The 19,388-nt window shown below is 39.8% G+C and overlaps 1 protein-coding gene across 1 annotated transcript; it reads left to right on the top strand.

The window, feature by feature from the left end:
* Window positions 1-2,785: 2,785 nt before the first annotated feature.
* Window positions 2,786-18,309, top strand: st7l (suppression of tumorigenicity 7 like). Its single transcript, XM_056363164.1, has 15 exons — window positions 2,786-2,957; window positions 3,392-3,474; window positions 4,039-4,198; window positions 4,283-4,337; window positions 4,517-4,632; window positions 4,850-4,928; window positions 5,252-5,340; window positions 5,707-5,807; window positions 5,906-6,020; window positions 6,115-6,187; window positions 6,344-6,446; window positions 13,272-13,422; window positions 13,913-14,005; window positions 14,170-14,309; window positions 16,154-18,309. Exons 1-15 carry the CDS (start codon window positions 2,789-2,791, stop codon window positions 16,247-16,249), a joined length of 1,623 nt encoding a protein of 540 aa, XP_056219139.1. The 5' UTR covers window positions 2,786-2,788; the 3' UTR covers window positions 16,250-18,309.
* Window positions 18,310-19,388: the final 1,079 nt, after the last annotated feature.

The following is a 19,388-nucleotide window of genomic DNA, read 5'->3' as shown; positions in this document are numbered from 1 at the left end:
AAAAAAAAAGAAAAAAAAAAAAAAGAACACACATTTTCAGAAAATGAAGTGTTTTGAGAGAAATGAGAGGAGGGAGAGTCCCTTCATGCAGACAAGTAATATAAACTCACAGAGAGAAAGCAGTGTGGGAGACAAGAACCAGTTTCATAAAGTTTTCCATCAGGGCAGCGACCACCAAATGCAGAGCTGAGCTAACTAACGACCAGTCAAATAGTATGTACATTTTTAGTGCACTATAGTACTCAAAGCACACTTTATCACTCATTAAAATTACATGATATCCAAATCTCTGCTCAGATTACACTAAAATGTTTCCCTGACACCAAAGAGACACAATTAAAATTTTAATGTGACATGATGAAATTGTCATTAGCCTTTAAAATATAATCTAAAATATTAATACATGTTTTTGTATATTTTTGCTCTTGTAAATCCTCATTTGTTTAAACAGCTGGCTTTGTGAACAATACGATCAACAGAACGCCGGGTATTTTCTATCCTTGAAGTGCAGCCTCTTAAGTAATAATGAGAGTGAGAAATGCAGTGCATTTAAGTGAAAACCCTGATTAATTATGTATGATTAGAGGACTCTTAAAAGCTTTGGGGAGAGAAAAAGAAAGAAACTACATAAACAGAACATGAAGTCCAGAATGGCTGGATGGATACCAGACATGAAATTGTAAATGAACCTTAAGTATACAGGTGACTGCAGAATGATGAGCGATATTGCTTCTGCATGGCTGGACGCTGGCTGACCGTTTGTGCACAGGTCATGTCACACTTTGTGCTAAGGTACAGTCTGTTGTTCGCAATTTTTTTTTATATCAGTGGTACGTTTTATATTTGCAATCTACTTCAAAAGTCAGCTTTTTATTATTTAAAAAAAAATGAAGATATGTGATTATGTGAATGTGGACGTCCTTGCATCTTCATCTAAATACATTATCTTATGTATGTGTTATCTACATATCTCATTTTACTTCTGTTGATATTTAATCAATATACAGTGTAAACACAATAGATGATAACACTGTTATCTCTGTGTATTCTCAGAAGGAACATGTATGTTTTATCAAAGAATGAGTCACTGAGCAGAGGTCATTTGGAAATATCATTTCAGCTGGAAACACACTCAGACATGCAGGTCATACACTCCACATCACTTCTATACAAACCTGTCTTGTGTCCTCCTTCCTCTCTTCTTTTATTCTTCTTTTCCCCCACTCTTCCTCCCTGTCAGTGGCATCATGCATGTTTTCACCTCTAAAGTGATTGTACCTGATTTATATGACAGGCCTTTAACCCTGCGTGTGCTTGTCCAACAGCATCAGGAAGAAAACACCCAAGGGCATGTGTGAGCAGGACCGAATCTGGCTCTCTGTCATTCAGTGGCTGTAACCTCCAACTAGAATACACTCAAACAAATCACATTTATTCCTGACACTGTTAAGAGATACGAGTCAGTCACACAATGTGAGAAGTTCTGTTAGGTTGTGTGCATTGAGAAATATACTTCTTCCCTATCTTGCAAAAATCCTTTTGAATTGTTTATTTTGAGCAAATCATATCATATGCATATATGGTTATGGAAATCATCGGAATAGAAAACTCTGACGATACAATGATTGGCAGTTTGAACAAAGGCAAAGACTTATATCCAACTCTCTTGAATAAGGCTTGATAAAATTGTTTGGTAATAAATTTGTAGAAAACATCATCTCAAATTTTAGTGCATTTGCAAGCCTGGAAGGATGAATTTCTAAAATATTGTGATGAATTCAGAGACTAGAAGGAAGTTAACAAGTCTGAATGTTGTCTCCACCTGCAGTCAGTAGGTGGCAAAAAAAGCGAATGGTTTTATGATTTAATGGCACCACCTAATGGCCACAAATAGTACTACACACTGCAGTGGGCAGAGAAATGAAGGATCCGATGAAGGCTTTTAATTGCAGTTTTCCCACATTTATACCTGTGATGATGAATGTCAGCAAATATATAATGGTTAATGTAGTGGAGTAAAAAGTACAATATTTTCCATGTAAATGTAGTGCATCAGAATTATAAAGTAGGCTTGCATAAAATTGTATTCCTTATTCCTCAACACTGTACTCAAGTACAGATCATCATAAAGTAATTGTTATTTCATGATGATCTGTCAGAGATGCAGCTAGTAATTATTTTCATAGTTAACAATGGAAATATTTAGTTTACAGTGATACAATCAGAGAATATTTGCCATTGTTTCACTGTTTTTAGTTGAAAAATTACTGAAATGGTTAAATCGATTATGAAAATAGTCCCTGATTATTTTTCTGTCAATTGACTCTCTATAGGCAACTAATCGTTTCAGCTCTATTCATGTTGCTATGCTGATTAAGAGTTAGATTTAAAAAAACAAAAAAAACAACAACAAAAAAACTATCTTATTGAATCGTCTATAATGGGTCCCTATGGAACTGTCTATCGTATGTTTATTTATTTATTTATTTATTTATTCATTTATTCATATCGCATATTTTGTCATTTACTCAGTCAACTGTAATGCTATATATATGCTTTAATTTTACTCAACTGCAACATTTATATGAAACCGATTATTTGTAATTTTTATATTTTGTTTGATTTAGATTAGGAGTCAACAACATTATGCGTGCAGCAAAATATAATAATAATTGTTATCATCACTATTTTTATAGCCTCCGGAAATTGATTTTTTTGGTAGCGATTTCAAAATAGAGGTCTGCTTCGTAGTCACGTGACTCCTCTGTTTACAGACATCCGGAGTAACATGGAGGACACTACTGGCAGTAATCCCCAATCTCTTGGATTTACAGAGAAATTAAAGTCTTGGCTCTCTTGGTCATGGACTTACGTGTGCTTCATTTGGTTCGGCATGGTGCTGATCATGATATACGTCCTGTGGAGCCCGCTGAAACTGCAGGAAACTCTTACCTCAGGTGAATTAATGCAACTGCTAGCTAGCTATTGTTAGCCTCCGGGTGTCTGGCTTTAGCTGGCAGCAAGCGGGAGCTGATACTGGTTTGACAGTTCGTGGTCTGAGTGCTTGAGACACAAATAGAAGCGACTTTCTGGTTACGTTTAAGTCGAGTTTTTAGATGCATATCGCCAGGCACTAGTTGCACCATTTTCTAACAGTAGCGTGCATTGTTTGCTGTCAAGATTCAGTATTTTATTGCTGTATGTTTAAGTTGGCTGATGTGGATAACATATACAAGATAGTCTGCTCTACACAACCTTAGACCAATGTTATATTCTGTTGGTATTACAGCTGTTGTTTACCATTTTCTGTTGCAGTGTCACAATAGAGGACACTAACTTTGCACAGCTCTGATGGCACTAAACTGATTGTCTCCTCTTTTTCTCCTTTCAGCCTCAGTGTTTTTAAATACACTGACCCCTAAATTCTATGTGGCTCTCACTGGAACCTCCTCTCTCATCTCTGGACTCATCCTTGTGAGTTATCACCTCAATTTCTCACCCTATAGATACAATTATAAGCTGTCACTTTTTTGTATTTTTGCTTTAGGCCACTGAAAGGATAGGTTCCCAATTGTTAGGTGCCCACATGTACATTCCAATGGGGTTTTCTATCTTAATCATCCCCCCTCTTCACACTGGACATTAAAATATCCCTTACTTTCAGTGTAAATGATGGGACACAAAGTCCAAAATCCTTGTTCTGTGCAAAAACATATTCAGCAGTTTATCTGAAGTTATTATGTAGCTCTAGCAGTATGAATTAATGAACCCCAGTGAATATCTTCCAGAGTTTCAGTCCTTTCTAGTACACGTCTTGCAGTACACACAGTACATTGTCCTAAATTTTGATTCACGCTCAGTAATCCAAGATTAAGCACATGGAAGAAGCCTAGTTTTAGAGGAGCATCACTATTAAATGTAAAGCCTTGATGGAAATTTATTGTAGTGTACCCAGGGACATCAGTAGCAGCCCATAACTGTTGCCTTATCATATACTTTCTGTAAAGTATGTTGTCACCATATGTGTTCTCACCACAGATATTTGAGTGGTGGTATTTCCGTAAATATGGGACATCGTTCATTGAACAAGTGTCAGTGAGCCACCTGCGTCCTCTTCTGGGAGGAGTGGAGAGCAGCTCCACGACTGGTCTGTTTTCATCAGTTAATGGAGAGGCAGAGCCTAGACCCAGTGTTTCAGGTAAATATGTGTACAATTCAATCCATAACAGCAGTGCTACTCAAAATGCTACTAGTACTAATAACAATATCTTCTTTTTACTAGAGTGTAAGGTCTGGAGGAACCCTTTGAATCTGTTCAGGGGAGCAGAATATAACAGGTATGTGTGGGTTGTAGAGATATAATTCAGATATAATGGACAGTTATCAAGGATGGTTCGTAATATGAAACTATTTATAAAGGTCCATACTGTGTGTTTGGTGCAAGACCATTAATCCAGTTTAAATTGAATCACTGTGAATCATAAAACAGTTTTGTATTTTACTTTGTGCACAACAGGTACACCTGGGTAACCGGGAAGGAACCCTTAACGTACTATGATATGAACCTGTCTGCTCAAGACCATCAGACCTTCTTCACAGGAGACACTCAACAGTTAAGGCCAGAAGATGCTGGTGAGTTTAAACCATATGCAGGTTAAATCCCCACACTGATAGTGTATTTCCTTGGAAGATGTTTCTCTGGTTCTTTGCAAATGTTCACACAAAACTGCTTTTTCTTTTTTCTTTTTCTTTTTTGTTTTGCAAATTTTGACTTGGATGCATACATTTGAACATATTAGGAGCGTAAGGTCACATCTATAATAAGCCTGAGTTGATCATCTCATTACAGTGATGCAGAAAGCCTGGAGGGAGAGAAATCCTCAAGCCAGGATCAGAGCAGCTTACCAGGCCATAGAAATGAACCATGAGTAAGTCCTTCTCTTACACAGATACATATTATCACCTTAAATACTGCATCTATAAACATAATACAGTATGTTCTAAATAGCATCTGTTGTAAAAAAGTAAGTAAGTAAGTAAGTAAGTTTCTGTAGTTAAGAACATAAATGCATTAATATAATCATATTTCTTTATGGGTGCTTTCATACTCAAGTTCTTGCCTTGATTGCTTTAAGTTTTTGATGTGCATGTAAGCACAACTGTTATCTCCTACAACAAAAGAAAATATAATTAAGGTCGGGTTGTTGAATGTCTGTCCCTTTGTCCCACATTTGTGCCTCCATGTTTACAGATGTGCTGCGGCCTATGTGCTTCTAGCAGAGGAAGAAGCCACAACTATCACAGAAGCTGAACGCCTCTTCAAAAAAGCATTAAGTATTGGTGAGGATGGATTTGAATGTACTATAAGCGCAATTAGTGTTAGCAGAAAGATCGCAAACTAGGTTAAAGGTAATTGCACCCAGTTTAAACACTCCACATCACAAGTAAGTGTGCTTATAAGTAGAATAGGCCACTTACCATCTGTGGTGATGTATGTAGTCAAAAATACAATATTACATAAATGCGTCAGTTTGTTTCCTGTACTCAAGATCACAAGATGTAGTGAGAAGTCTGAGGTCTATTTCTGATTTTATGAGTTACTCACATTTATACATAAATTTGTATAGACTGATGAGGTTTTTTTTTTTTTTTTTTTTTTTTTTTTTTTTTATTAAATAGCTTATATTTTCTGTTTGCTGTCCACAGCTGGAAAAGATATCAACTTACTGGTGTACATTAAACGCAGACTGGCAATGTGTGCACGCAAGCTGGGACGGATTAAAGAAGCAGTGAAAATGATGAGAGATGTAAGTTTGTATCTTAGGTAGCAACATATACTGTATTTCAAATAATTGCAGCACAGTAGTATTAACACAGTGTATATTAACGTATGATGTTTTTACAGTTAATGAAGGAGTTCCCACTGTTGGGAATGTTAAATATACACGAAAACCTCTTGGAGGCACTTCTAGAGCTTCAGGCATATGCTGATGTCCAAGCAGTCCTTGCCAAATACGATGGTAAGACTGAACATTTGATTTATCCAGCATCACAGCTCTGAAAATGCACTGTATGGGTTATGTCACACGACCCAATTTTCTTCTGCCATTGCAGACATCAGTTTGCCAAAATCAGCCACTATATGCTACACATCTGCACTGTTGAAAGCACGGGCTGTGTCAGATAAGTACGTGTCCTTGCGCCTTTGATTCATTATGTTTAAAATATCTATTAGCACTGAATCTTTGCATACGGTCATACATCTGTATCTCCGGCTGCAGTAACAGTAGAATATAACTTTGTGAGCAGCAGCAGTGTCTCATATGAAGTGTTTTTTCCACAGGTTCTCTCCAGAGGCAGCGTCCAGGCGGGGACTAAGCACAGCAGAGATGAATGCTGTGGAGGCCATACACAGAGCTGTTGAGTTCAATCCACATGTGCCAAAGGTCAGTCAGTGGATTAATGAGTGTCACATGGAGTTTGTGGGACGACATCGCATTGTGATGTGATGTCAGGTTATAAACGTGAATAAACATGACTTGTCGGTGAGTCAGTCAACCTGAAAGGCTTCTTTTACATCTGGCATTAAAATGATTATCAGTATTGAATCTCCACATTAATTATTAGTGGAGTAATAACAACAACAGAATAACACCTATAAAAGACACCTGTCCTTCCACCTCCACAAACACCTCTTGGTTATTGGACAAAACTGACATTGAACAATTCACATCATCATCATCCACTCATCTGTACCTGGACAACACAAACTTAATGGAATTTATGCATTAAAGTATATTGTCATCTACGCAACTGCTATGGTGAAAGGGGTTTATAGTAGATTTTTTTTTCTGTATTTAACCTGATCACACCAGGCTCACATGACTGTCATGTGTCACAGTCACACACAGAACACAGACAAAGCAGGCAGACAGGTTCTGTCCGCAGTTACAGGTGGTGCAACTTTCAAAGAGCCCAGCCTTCATTCCAGACGTGCTACATACTGGCTCACCTGCAGGTGTCAGTGTAGGTCATCGTACGCGAGCTCTCAACCAATTGCATCATACCTGTAGTGTCAGTTGTTGATCACATGTGCGCTTGCTAATTCTTTTTCCATATGAGTGTTTTTGATTGATTTATATTGTTGTAGTCATTTTTAAACGAATCAAACGATTTTTGGATTGTGCAGATAGTTAGGTTTGAATTTTGCCTTTAGATCTTAAGAAAAAGCGTAAATATAAAACATAACAGCTACATTGGTCACAATTATGCGTAGAAAGGTGTTGATCCATAAACAGCTGAACCAGGGCACACAAGGGACTACACTTCATATCTCTCATATCTCTCTCTTTCACATCAGTTCCCACAGGATTAGATGTCACACACTCACATGCACACACACAGTCATACACAAGTAGCTGCAGCACAGTTTTGTCTTAGCTTAGCCTTTGTAGTGTGGTGTTGTTTCATCTCGTGGACTCCTTTTCTGAGAGAGAGAAAGAGAATCAGTGTGTTTGTGTGTGTGTGGAGGGGAGGGGGGTGTAGACGTCAGCCAACACTTTGATCCAGCCTTTGATTTTAAAGTGAGGGCCCTCATCTTCAATGTCCTTCCAACTGCTCCCTCCCTATCCTGCCCAGAGGCAGCCTCTCATCACGTACCCTCATCCTGTTTCTTATCCTCTCATGTTCCCTCATCCTCTCTCATCCCCTCTGTTTGAGCCAAACAGAGACTGAATACGACCACCACTGCCAACTTAATCAAAATTGACATCTGTCGAGTGGAGGTGAAGAGTGAAACGACATTGAAATTGAAATTTGTAATACACCTTTCACATATGACCGGTGCTAAATACCTCTTTTTGTGACTCGGACATCTGATAACTACTCAGGCTTCATAGCAGAGTTGTGTAGAATTTTCGGATATGAAAATGTGCTTGTGCGGGGAAAGAGGAGCGTTGTTACTTTGTGTTGTCTGACATGTCTGAATGATGAGAGCACCTGCGACTCTGGCCTGAATAGGCACAGGCCGGCCTGTTGTCCTCTTGTGTAGATTTGATCCTAATTTCCAAAATAGTGTAGAGACTTGCTCATGCTTTGGTAGAGTTAGTGATTTAGTGATAGATTCATTGGTGATTAATCTTTTAGGATTATTTGATTCATTTAGTGATTATGTAATATATAAAATTTCAGTCGCAATTGGTTTGACCTGAAAGTGATGTGTAGTTTGGTTGTGATAGTTTTGGACATAAACAGCTGTAGACATAGTAAAAGGTGGAAGTAATGGATTGAGAAGGTTGGGCTAAACATACTGTTACTTCAGCTCCTACATACAGCTCCTGCATTGTAAAGTGGGGAAACACTGGGTCCGGTATATTTTTAAGTATGAAGAAACGTCCCTCCTCCATGTACCAAGGTATTTTCCCTGTAGATGAGAAATACTAATTACACAAGGCATTGATTAAGTTACATGGCAGGAGATGTGTCCAAGGTGACGTTAAAGCAAAGCTTGCGTATATGTTTTCATTGCGATAGCGAAGCTATGTCAGATAGCATGAAGAGCAGACCAGCTTTGTCTATTCTGAGTCTTTGTGTATTCTTCTTAACCATTATCAAAGTACCAGTCGGCAATCATGGACCAGACTTTATTAGAAAAGGCTTGTAAATGGAAGGTCACCAGTTGGATCTCTATATCTGGATCTGGAGGATGGGGAAAAGTAAAAGAGTAATACTCGCCCCTCCCTTATTAACCTCCCCCATGAGGCGCCCTTGACAAAGAGTCTTAGCCCCCCACTGCTCTAGTAGGTGCTGCTCAGTGACAAACAGATTAGTCTGTGGTCGTACTGCGCAGCTTCCGGGTGTGAATGTGTGTAACTCAGTGTGAATGGGGCTTTAAAAACACAAGTAAAGGTCTATAGCCATGATAGAGCTAGCGATTCAGTGAGGCACAGCAGTGCTTTGAGCTAGATTTTAACATTCTCACAACAGCGATGTTGGCATGCAATGAGTACATTATCTGCACAAAACTTAAAGGGCAGCTGAGGCTGATGGGAATGTCATTCATTTTTCAGAAACCAAAGTATTGGGAAAAATGTAATTTTGACCTGATGATGGCGCTAAAAGAAAAGTCAAGGGACCACCAAAGTTATTGCAATTCTTCCTGAGGGGGACATGAATGTCTGTACTAACTTTCGTGGCAATGCAGTCTATAGTTGTAGAGGTTCCACACTTTACTCTGAACCACAAATGTGAACCTACAAGTAACGCTAGAGTCAGTAGGATTCGTCCTCTTGGTACCATGACTATCTCTCTAGTAGTTGTTGAGATATTTCAGTGGTGGACTGATCTACTAACAGATCTCCTGGCATGCTTATTAAAAACTACCCAGTTGCCTCTGCCCCCCTTGAACAGGTGGATTAATGAAAGACCATTGTTAGGTCAAGCATTAAGTGCGTGGGTGTGCTATCAAGCATGCCAAGGAGCTTATATATGAATATCATGCAAGGCTACATCACATGAGCTCATTCAAACTGCTCAAAAGGCTACACACACACACTAAACCCAGATCCACACAAACACGCTTCAACCCCACAGCTGTTTCAGTGCACACCATCCTCCTCCCTCATGACCCCTTTCCCTTTTCCCCTCAGCAGCTCTCCGTCTTGCTCCTATTTTTCCTCCTTTTCCCCTTTGCTCCTTTCATTTTTCCTCTTCTCCTCATCTTCTTGTCCTTCTCTATTTATCTTCCTCTCCTCAACCTCCACCCTTTTTTCCATCTGTCTGTCCATTCCAATCAGCTTCCCCACCAGCCAGTGGTTAAGAATCTGACAGTTTGCCGGATGCTTGGATAGCTGATCAAGTGTTCCTGCTACCTGAATCTGCTTTACATTTACATTTACAACCACATTGGTCCATACTCATTCATTTTTGGAGCAGTCGGGGCGACCCGATCCCATCTACCTCGCTAGTTTACTCCACTTTGGAGCGCAGTTTCTCATCTCACCCCATTCTGGTTGACATGCTCTCATCTAGATCGCCTGTCAAGACTCAGAAATGCAGACCTTTTCTTAGCTTCCCTCTGAAATTGGCTATTTGGTTTGTGAATTGCCGTCCTGGGTTTGTTGTGAATTAAGATGGATGAGGTTTGATTCAGAGAAGAAAACGGGGTAGTTACAATTTGCCTCATCCTAGCTCACTTTAGGACAAATGTTGTGAGTTTTCTGCCACTTTCCACCCTCTCAGTAGAAGCTGGCGTAGCTAGTAGCAGCGTTTACTGACTATGAAATTCTTAATCTTTGTTTGTGTTCCTAAAGCCAACACCTGTTTATGTTCTTTCACTGCAAACGTGTGTTTGACTGACCCTTATGGAGCAACTACAAGGCTGATGTCATTGTTGCCTTGTGTGTCCCATTGTGAGAGGCAAAGTGCCGCAGATTAGAATCAGAAGGCAGTTTATGAGTTATGCTCTGGGCTTATGACTGCCCAGGGATAAAAGGAGAACACATGAAACTCAATCCCTTCATCAAAGAGGCGACAGGGAGTGGAGAAGCAGACCCAAGAACGGGGTGGGGGGGGCGGCACAGCACAGAGGACTGAGGTGTCACCATTTCTAATGCCGTGGCATGCGAGGAAGGACAGCTGAGCGGCGAGTCGCTCTAAATGGTTAATCTTAAAACACAGAGGACCCAGACCTACATGGGGGCCATACACTGTCCTCTCATTATCAGCAACAGACTAAAGTAGAGGTAGAACTATGTGTAAAACTGTAAAAAAAAATATTTACACGTATCTGTAAAATTTCCAGCTTTACTAGAAGAACAAATTTCCTCGCTTAGCAAAGTTGGGCCACAAATAAAACTCACTTTCCCGCCTGTCATTCAGCTCTTCATGCATATCCTGCCATGTTGACATGCGATAAAAAATGAATGTGTGTTATTTTAGCAGTTACAGTAGTTGTTTTGTGCTCTACAACTGAGAAAGTGATGGTTTCTTATTTTGAGCTGGCTGCCTGCCTCAACACTGGTGCCGGGGGAGCGGATGATGGTGAAAGATTTGTGCAGAGAATAAAGGAGACCGAAATGGTGATGAAGATGGAGGCAGACAGTCAAGTGTCTTGGCTGGAGCAGAGAGAGCTGATTTAAGTAAGTCAGACAGGATAAGTGAGGAGGGCAAACAAGCAGCTTCTGGTTGTCTCTAGCAGCCGATCCTTGCAGTAAGTACAAAGGGTGTTCGGATGGAAAGAGATGAGGCTGGAAGACTGGATGGGTCTACTGGCATGGTTGAGTGAAGAGGAGAAAGATAAATGGAGTTTCTCACCTGTGGTTGGCAGCTTTATTGAGCCTTTACCCAAGAGGGTGAGAGAATCAGGAGGTGGGGAGGGAGAATGGTTTGAGCCTCTGATGCTGAGGAGATGGAGGCAGGGTGGAGGAAAAATACTGACTAATGAATGGGCTTAAAAGTTTTTTTCTGACATTATATGTTGTATTTTTAAGTTTTATGTGAGTGAATGAATTGTTTGAGTGTGTTTTTGTTTGCAAACTCGCCTGCCTCAAAATTCCCCTTTGAGGGACGAATGAAGGGCCAGGGTACCTGTGCAAGGTTGTTGACCATTATTCACTAAGGATGAGCGTACACCAGTGTGAGGCAGTGATAAGAGAGTAGAGGCTGCAGAGTAATTGCAGACTGGTGGTGAAGCAGCTTTGTTCAGGCACTAGAGATAAGGAGTGTGAGAGATATAGGTAAGGTAGATTACCAGTCTAGGTACCGGGACACTGAATGCAGGGTCGTTGTCTAGAAAGCTGCGGACAGCTGGAAAAAGGGATGAGCAAGGTTGAAGATCCTGGGCAGGCTGTGATCATGGGGGCGAGACTGGAGACAGAGGGTAAGGCAGGGGGAGATGGGTGAAGCAGCATGGTCTGGCTGGCTGGATAGATGGATGGATGGCTGGCTAGCTGAGCCTGTGACCATGGAAGGGATTAGACAGGATTAGCTGTGGGGTAACCTTCCCAAAGTGTCAGTCTGAGATCCAGAGCGCTGTGAAGCTGGCCGCCTGGGAATCCAGCCCAGGGGGCCCCAGCCCTGCACATGGGTTTTGTTTAACACAGACTGCTGCCACACTGGGCACCACAGACATAAATCACACAGAGTGGCAGGTTAATCAAAGTCATTATACATCCATTAATGACTTATCCATTGACAAAGCTAGGCCTTATTCAAAAATGTATGATGCGTAAAAGCAGTGCTTAATATTCTGTCTTTGTTATTTCTGGATCCTTACTCCGTATGATGTCAGACAGCAGACCTGTTCTATAGGTTGTAACTCTGGGATGTGGGCCTTTGTCAGCACAGTGAACCGACTGACTCACTGGGACAAACTTACACAGTAGGGGAAGAGAGGAGGAGTGAGTGGGGGATGTTACACATTCATGGAATGAATGTACTGTACTGTAACAATAACACACACAGAGCTTTGGAGAGCTTTTCCCTCCCACCTTGAACAATTGCAAAATAAGACTCTCAACAAATACCTCACATGAAAAAAGAAATAATTTCAGTCTGCAGGGAGTTAGCCAGGGGGAATTGCTCAATTTGATGAGAGTAAGTAAAGTGCTGACTGTGAAACAAGTAGAAAACGTGAATGAAACCATTAAAGCAGCATGAAGTCAACTGCGACTACGAAGGGGCAGCCTTTTTTTTTTTTTTTTTTTTTTAAACCAAACTTACATTGACACAATTTAGGTTCATGTCTAAAGTTCAAAGAGCTGCTTACATGGAATTGATCACAAATAAAATCAATATCCCATTTGAGTCCTCTTTCCAACAAAGATATACATGTAAATATTCGCAGGGGGTTTAGTTGTGAATTTTGCATTGTGCGATAAAAGAGTGTGTAGAGCGACAGAATGAGAGAGAGCAAAAAGTGTCCCCGAATGTATTCAAACCATCGGTATGCAATTACATGGCACAGACCATAGCTGACAAGGTCTCTCAGCCAGCCGTGGTGCTCAGATTTTACACCATCATCTTTATTTCCACTTGCCACCATTGACTGTGCTGATTTTACATATCATGAAAGCAGAGTTAAAACAAACATGCATATAAAACAGACTTTGGTCTGTGGTTTGAACCGTTTTCACAGTTCTGGATAACAGTATTAAGCGCAGCTATACCAGTCACTTCTGCTATGCTTTGCCAAGTTGACAAGCCCAATGACTTCTACACACTGGGTGTATACTGAAGAGAACTCTTGTATTTCTTCCTCTTCTGTCCTTTAGTACTTATTAGAGATGAAGAGTCTGATCCTGCCTCCAGAGCACATCTTGAAGAGAGGTGACAGTGAGGCAGTGGCATACGCCTTCTTTCACCTGCAGCACTGGAAGAGGGCAGAGGGAGCCTTAAACCTACTACACTGTACCTGGGAGGGCAGTATGTATCACTTCTACTGCTTCTATTGTACACCACTACCTTGGATATTGAGGCATTTTTGCTTTATTTATTGTAGGCATTATCTTTTTGCTTAGGCTTTGAGAAACCTGCTTTGTGCTCAGGTTCTTTTCATAGTGAATACAACCCTTGTGTAAGTTCACAGTCACTACTGTACAGTACTTTAATGTAGCCAGTCCAAATTATTGTGTCATACGTTTTGTATGCACAACACACCCACAAATACTCTATTTCTCATTGTACAGGAATGAGATCATTCCTCACAGGAAGACTTTTATTGTTATATTTTATTAGGATGTTAGCATCTTGTCACTCTGTATACTATTTTGCTACTTGGGTCGATGTACTGAAAATTGTGTCAGCTGTTCAACACTTAAAATATCACTTATGTTGTTTAAAATGGTTTCTCTTATTGTACTGTAAAGTCATACTTAAAGCAATTTCCTATTTGCTCCTTTGTCTGTGTTTCCAGCCTTCCGGATAATTCCTTACCCACTGGAGAAGGGTCACCTGTTTTACCCTTACCCAGGATGCACAGAAACAGCAGATAGAGAACTACTGCCCTGTAAGTACAATAGTATTCACTTACTTGCAGTTCATGACTATGGCTGTGTCCCTATTTGATTATTTAAATAATCACCCTCTTACTATTTGAACCCTGTCTCTCTCTTCGAAATGCTTCAGACCTGTTTGTCTGACTTTGTCTTGCTCTCTTTCTTTCTCATCTAGCTTTTCACGAGGTGTCTGTGTACCCAAAGAAAGAGCTTCCCTTCTTCATCCTCTTCACAGCAGGCCTTTGCTCCTTCACTGCCATACTGGCCATGCTCACACATCAGTTCCCTGAGCTCATGGGTGTCTTTGCCAAAGCAGTAAGTACTGTAACCAAACCAGTTTAAGTCAGACCTGTGTTGGCTAACCAGTTACATCTTCAGTGTATCTCTGATTTACTCTTTTTTCCTATCTGTGTTTTAAATTGTTGTTTGTAACCTGAACCTTTTAACCCCTGTTGTAATCGCTGCCTTCCATCACTGTCAGTAACACTGGAGACTCATGGGAGTCATAGGCCGGTAAAGTCAGCGTTTCCCGCCAAAACAAGCTGTAGTCCGACTTGCACTGTAAGTGTACGTGTAATAGTAAGCACAGCTGAACGATGCAGCCTTATCAGCATAGCAAACATATCAGTGTAACTTACAGCCATAAAGATTTAGAAAACTTAAAATGCATGACCTCCTTTTGCTGTTTATTTATTATGGAAGTGCTGCGTTAACTGTTTTAGCCAGTTTGGCAAACTCTTTACTTTGGCTAATCCTTTGTTTATGGCCATCCTGTTTGTTAGGGCCAGCCTTTACAGAGACTCAAAGACGCAAAAACAAGAACACAGAGAACATCTAGTGCTCTTCCTTTTTGTTATGGGAAATTGGGCGTAGATAGGATTTTTACAGCAGGGCAGAGCCTGGTTTGTGTAATGTTCAGATAGAGTACATGAAAACCATTGAGGGAGGAACACAGAGGTCCTCACTGTCTTCTGAGGGAAAACACATTTCTCTGTATCTACTGCTCTTGAAAAGAAAATCCAAACAAGACAAGACAGCGGTGGTGGTTTTGGAAAGTCTGCCTTCCCTTTATTTATGGATGGCAGACATGTATAGTAGTTGAATATGTTTCATATATTAAATGGGATTAGAGAGCACTTAATTTGTACCCGTCTGGCAAGGATGATATGTCCACTTATGAGACTATTAAAGTGTCAAGTGTATCAAGCACACCTCAAGTAGTTTCAGTGAGAAACCATATTGTAATATGTTAGAGGACATCTTACTGTTACTCACTAACCTAAATCGCTAACATGTGCATTTTAAATGTTCCATTATACACATACTTTATGTAATATACTGTATATCCTAGATCTTAATCTTAGATCTAAGTTGATGTAATTTCTGCTGATAATTATAAAAACATGAGTGATTAAGTTGTTTCCCAGGTTCTAAATATAATGAGTATGTGTCACTGTTTTTATACTATTTTACAGCTGACAGCAAGAAAAAAAGGCAAATTCTAGCATGTCAACATAAATAGTGTCATAATATTTTTAAATACACCTGCTGTTGCCACAGATGATCATGTGCTCAGGGGAAGACGTGTAATAATAGCAAAAAATATAAGCAATTCATCTTTTTTGAATTATAGTTTCCCTTCCGCCAGAACAATAGTTGTTTAACATTCACTTATCTATTTACTTTTAGGTTCAAACTACTGTTTCCAAGGTCAAAAATGAACTACTTTTTGTCACTATTTATAAACCGAAAGAGAAAGAGTGAACATAATTGAGTTGATGTGTTTTGACATGTAAATCATAGATGATATAAAGTTGATCCCCAAAGTTGGATAAATCCACCGTCATGCTCCCACTCAGATAGATACCGTGAATCATGCTTTGCATTTAAACTGCATCCTGTCACCTGCAAAAACCCCTGCATCTCATCTCCTCAGTCAAAACTGAAAATAATCAAAATGTTTAATTTTCCGTTGGATCATATTTTTTTTGGTCAATAAGGAAATGATTTACCTCAGGCTTTGAGAAAAAATATATAACACTGTGTTAGTGAAATCGTGTGCTTGTTAACTTAAGTGTTTTACTTAAACATTATTAAGAGTGGGAAAAGGTTTTCCTGGCATTGAACTGAAGGCTCATTCTGCTTTTTCTCCCTCTCAGTTCTTCAGCACACTCTTTGCACCCCTGGGTTTCTTCGCAGACAAGATGGAAAGCTTCATGCCGTCCAGTTTTTGGCACCAGCTGACTCGGATCTGACCCCATCTCACACACACGCACACAGCGCACACAAAGACACACACATACACACCAATACCACTCCAAACCCTCAGACAAAAAGTGTTTGCTCTCCTGTCTTCAGCATTACTGTCCACTTGCTGCACTGTTACTGATTATGTTGGCTGAGGTTGTATCAACACAGCAATACCACTCTTAAGATGCTCTCCCACACTGTTCCAGCAGCCAGAGTTTTTCCAAGAACACATTTAGAGGGTACTATTTGCAGTGATTTCACAGCGCCATTTATTTGTCACAATGTTAACAAAGAACAGTTCAAAAATTTTTAGTATCTCGAAAAAGCCTGGCTTTGAATTTGGTACAAAAATCTAACTTGGAATTTGTCAGAGGATTTGTCTATTTATTCACAATTATAAATTAAATCATGAATGTACTAAAACTGCATGTTTTATGGTCCATACCCCAAATGGGGTATTTGGGAGGGGAACTTACAGTATGTGTCCTATACCAACCCTCTGTGCCCCACAGATATCCACTCGGGCTGATTTAAAAGTCTGTGAGACCTCCTAAAAACAGATCTGTGATTTACAGCCTCGGAGTGGCTGCAGTGTATACAACACCTCTGCAGTTCAACAGTTGTTACCATGGCATGACACCTCAGCACTATATCACTGGGGCACCCGCCGCCCCCGCAACATCGAAATGTAAATGGGATCATCACTCTGTCACAGTACGGCCTCTCATGGCATCACTCATTTCTTCTGATTGCACTATGGACTGTTATAGGTCAGTGTGTTGGTCAACTGGCAAGCAGAACTTGCAGAGTTATCCATTACAGCAGACAAACGGAGAATCACACAGCACAGTCAATGTAACAAATAGCTGCAATACACAGGGCTGCAGTAGACGATACACTGAGCATATTCAGTTAGCCTTCCTTACAGGTATATTGAGTCGCATTTAGAGATGGTAAGTAAAATGAAAGACATGTACAAAGTAAGAGGCATTTTACTTAATGTGTACGAAATCGTAACAGAATGGTTCATGGTTTGATTCTGTTGTAACTGGGTTGGTCAGTTCCAACATTTCTTCCTCTGTGAAAGTTCTGTCAAACTAAATAGGCTGAGATACCAGAACCACCTTGTAATGTATAATGTAAAAACTATCTGATAATATAACCACTTCATAGAGACAAATGTGCCTGGAATGAAATTGTAATAAAACCTGTAAATGTAATATACTGTATATCCATGTTCTCCACCACAGAGATACAGTAAGACTGTAAAGAATGTAATATTTGAAAAAAAAATACATCTACATTGATGTATAGTAATATTGTGATGTCACATCATCCCAACAATGTATTAGCCATATTAACAGGTTTTATTACATTTTAAACCATTTAATGTGGACATGTTTGTTTTACTTTGTCGAGTTATGTTACTTGATTGTAATTACATTATCGGCAGCTATAATGATGTACAGCTCATGCCTCAGGATGAACTGAGAGTAACATCGTTCTGACAGTGTGATAATAAAGTGCCTTTTTAGTACATCTCACTACCTAAACACACCAATTTGGCATTTACTCTACTGACTATTGATTTCAAGTTCAGAGGCAACTCTGTTCAGTTTTGGAGGGATTAAATTTGATAAATAGATGCCTTCAAAAACTGTAATTATCTAACCCAGGTATTAAGTGTGTCCAATGAGAAGCATTCATAGATTTACCAGCCATGTGACAATGGCAAACATGCTGTACATGCACATGATATACAGTAAAGGCACATACAGAACATGTGTGTTGTAAGTACAGTACAGTACAGTACATTATGTTGCAAAAATTGGAGTATATTGATAAATACACTGATGTAATCTAAACTACAAAGATTCACTTTAGCACTTCAGTCTGGCCTGTAATATTTGTCTGTTTAAATTCTTGACACTGTATTATATAGTGTTTTTGTGAAGGTGAAATGTACGAGTACATGCTGAAGACAGGAGAATGTTTGAACAACTGTTAACTACCCTTGGGGTGAGTTTGAAAGTAAAACTCTCAATAAATTACTCTTTCAGTGCAATTTTCTTGTCTGTGTGTCATTTGCGTTTGTTTTGTTCCGGAGAATTTTATTGTTTTAGAAATTAAAAATTAAATGTTAAATCTTCAATTAAAATGCTACAGGCTAGCTTTACCTGGGCGCAGACAGGACTGTAAGGACATGCTTTGTCTGATTAAAAATTCTGTCCAGACAGGTGATCACTTAGGCAAACTATTTTCAACATAAAGTGAGAGATATAAATATGGTACTTTATAAGGTGAATGTCATTTCCCCTCATCTTTTAAAATCACCTCTGTATTCATAGGGAGTCAGTATCTAGTTCAAGGACAAACTACTCTCCGTTCATGCTCCTGCTGCTCCTGGACTATATAAAGCTGAGAGCCATCATGCCCATCATTATGATTATACCACTCTGCCACCATCAGCAGATGGTTTACTCGGCATGTTCCCAGTGAACCACTGGTGCCATAATCATACTCCATACACTCATGCTTAAGTGGCGAGCTGTAGTAATGAAAATCGCTGTCGAGTACTGTTGACAGGTGCTCAAGTGTTTGCTCTCAGTGTCAGAGCGCATTTCATGCAGCATGTTGAAACTTGTACATGCTCACTGACCTCCATGGCACAGTGCTTCAAAGTCAGAGTGAAGAATACAGAAAAAACAGTCTAAACTTGACAACAACAACTATCTGAAGTAGGGAGATAGTATATACAAGTTTTATTTTCTCTGGAGATGTTAGAGACATTCACACTATAACCCTCGCCCGTATGGTAAGTAAGAAAAATAAAATACATAAATGATGATTCGAGGTATATGCTTGTGTGGGAAAGGCGCCAAGATGGCAGGTGATGTCCATTGTTCCACAAACACTTCAAATCTCCAGTGGAAAGATGCAGGCCTGAGAGTTGACCCACTAAATAAGAGTTTTTTTATGTGCTAATGCCCTGCTACCAGCCCAGTAAGCTCACCAGCATAAATGAACTCTTGTGGTCTGGGATCTGTGCCAAATGTGTCCCTGAAGGTCACACATACAGCATGTGTTGAACTGAAGTCTCCTGAAAACCTGGCCCTGGGACTAAGTGAACATAGTGCTCATATG

This window comes from Seriola aureovittata, chromosome 2, assembly GCF_021018895.1.
Source record: "Seriola aureovittata isolate HTS-2021-v1 ecotype China chromosome 2, ASM2101889v1, whole genome shotgun sequence".
Taxonomy (NCBI): domain Eukaryota; kingdom Metazoa; phylum Chordata; class Actinopteri; order Carangiformes; family Carangidae; genus Seriola; species Seriola aureovittata.
This window is presented reverse-complemented; position numbering and strand designations above follow the sequence as displayed.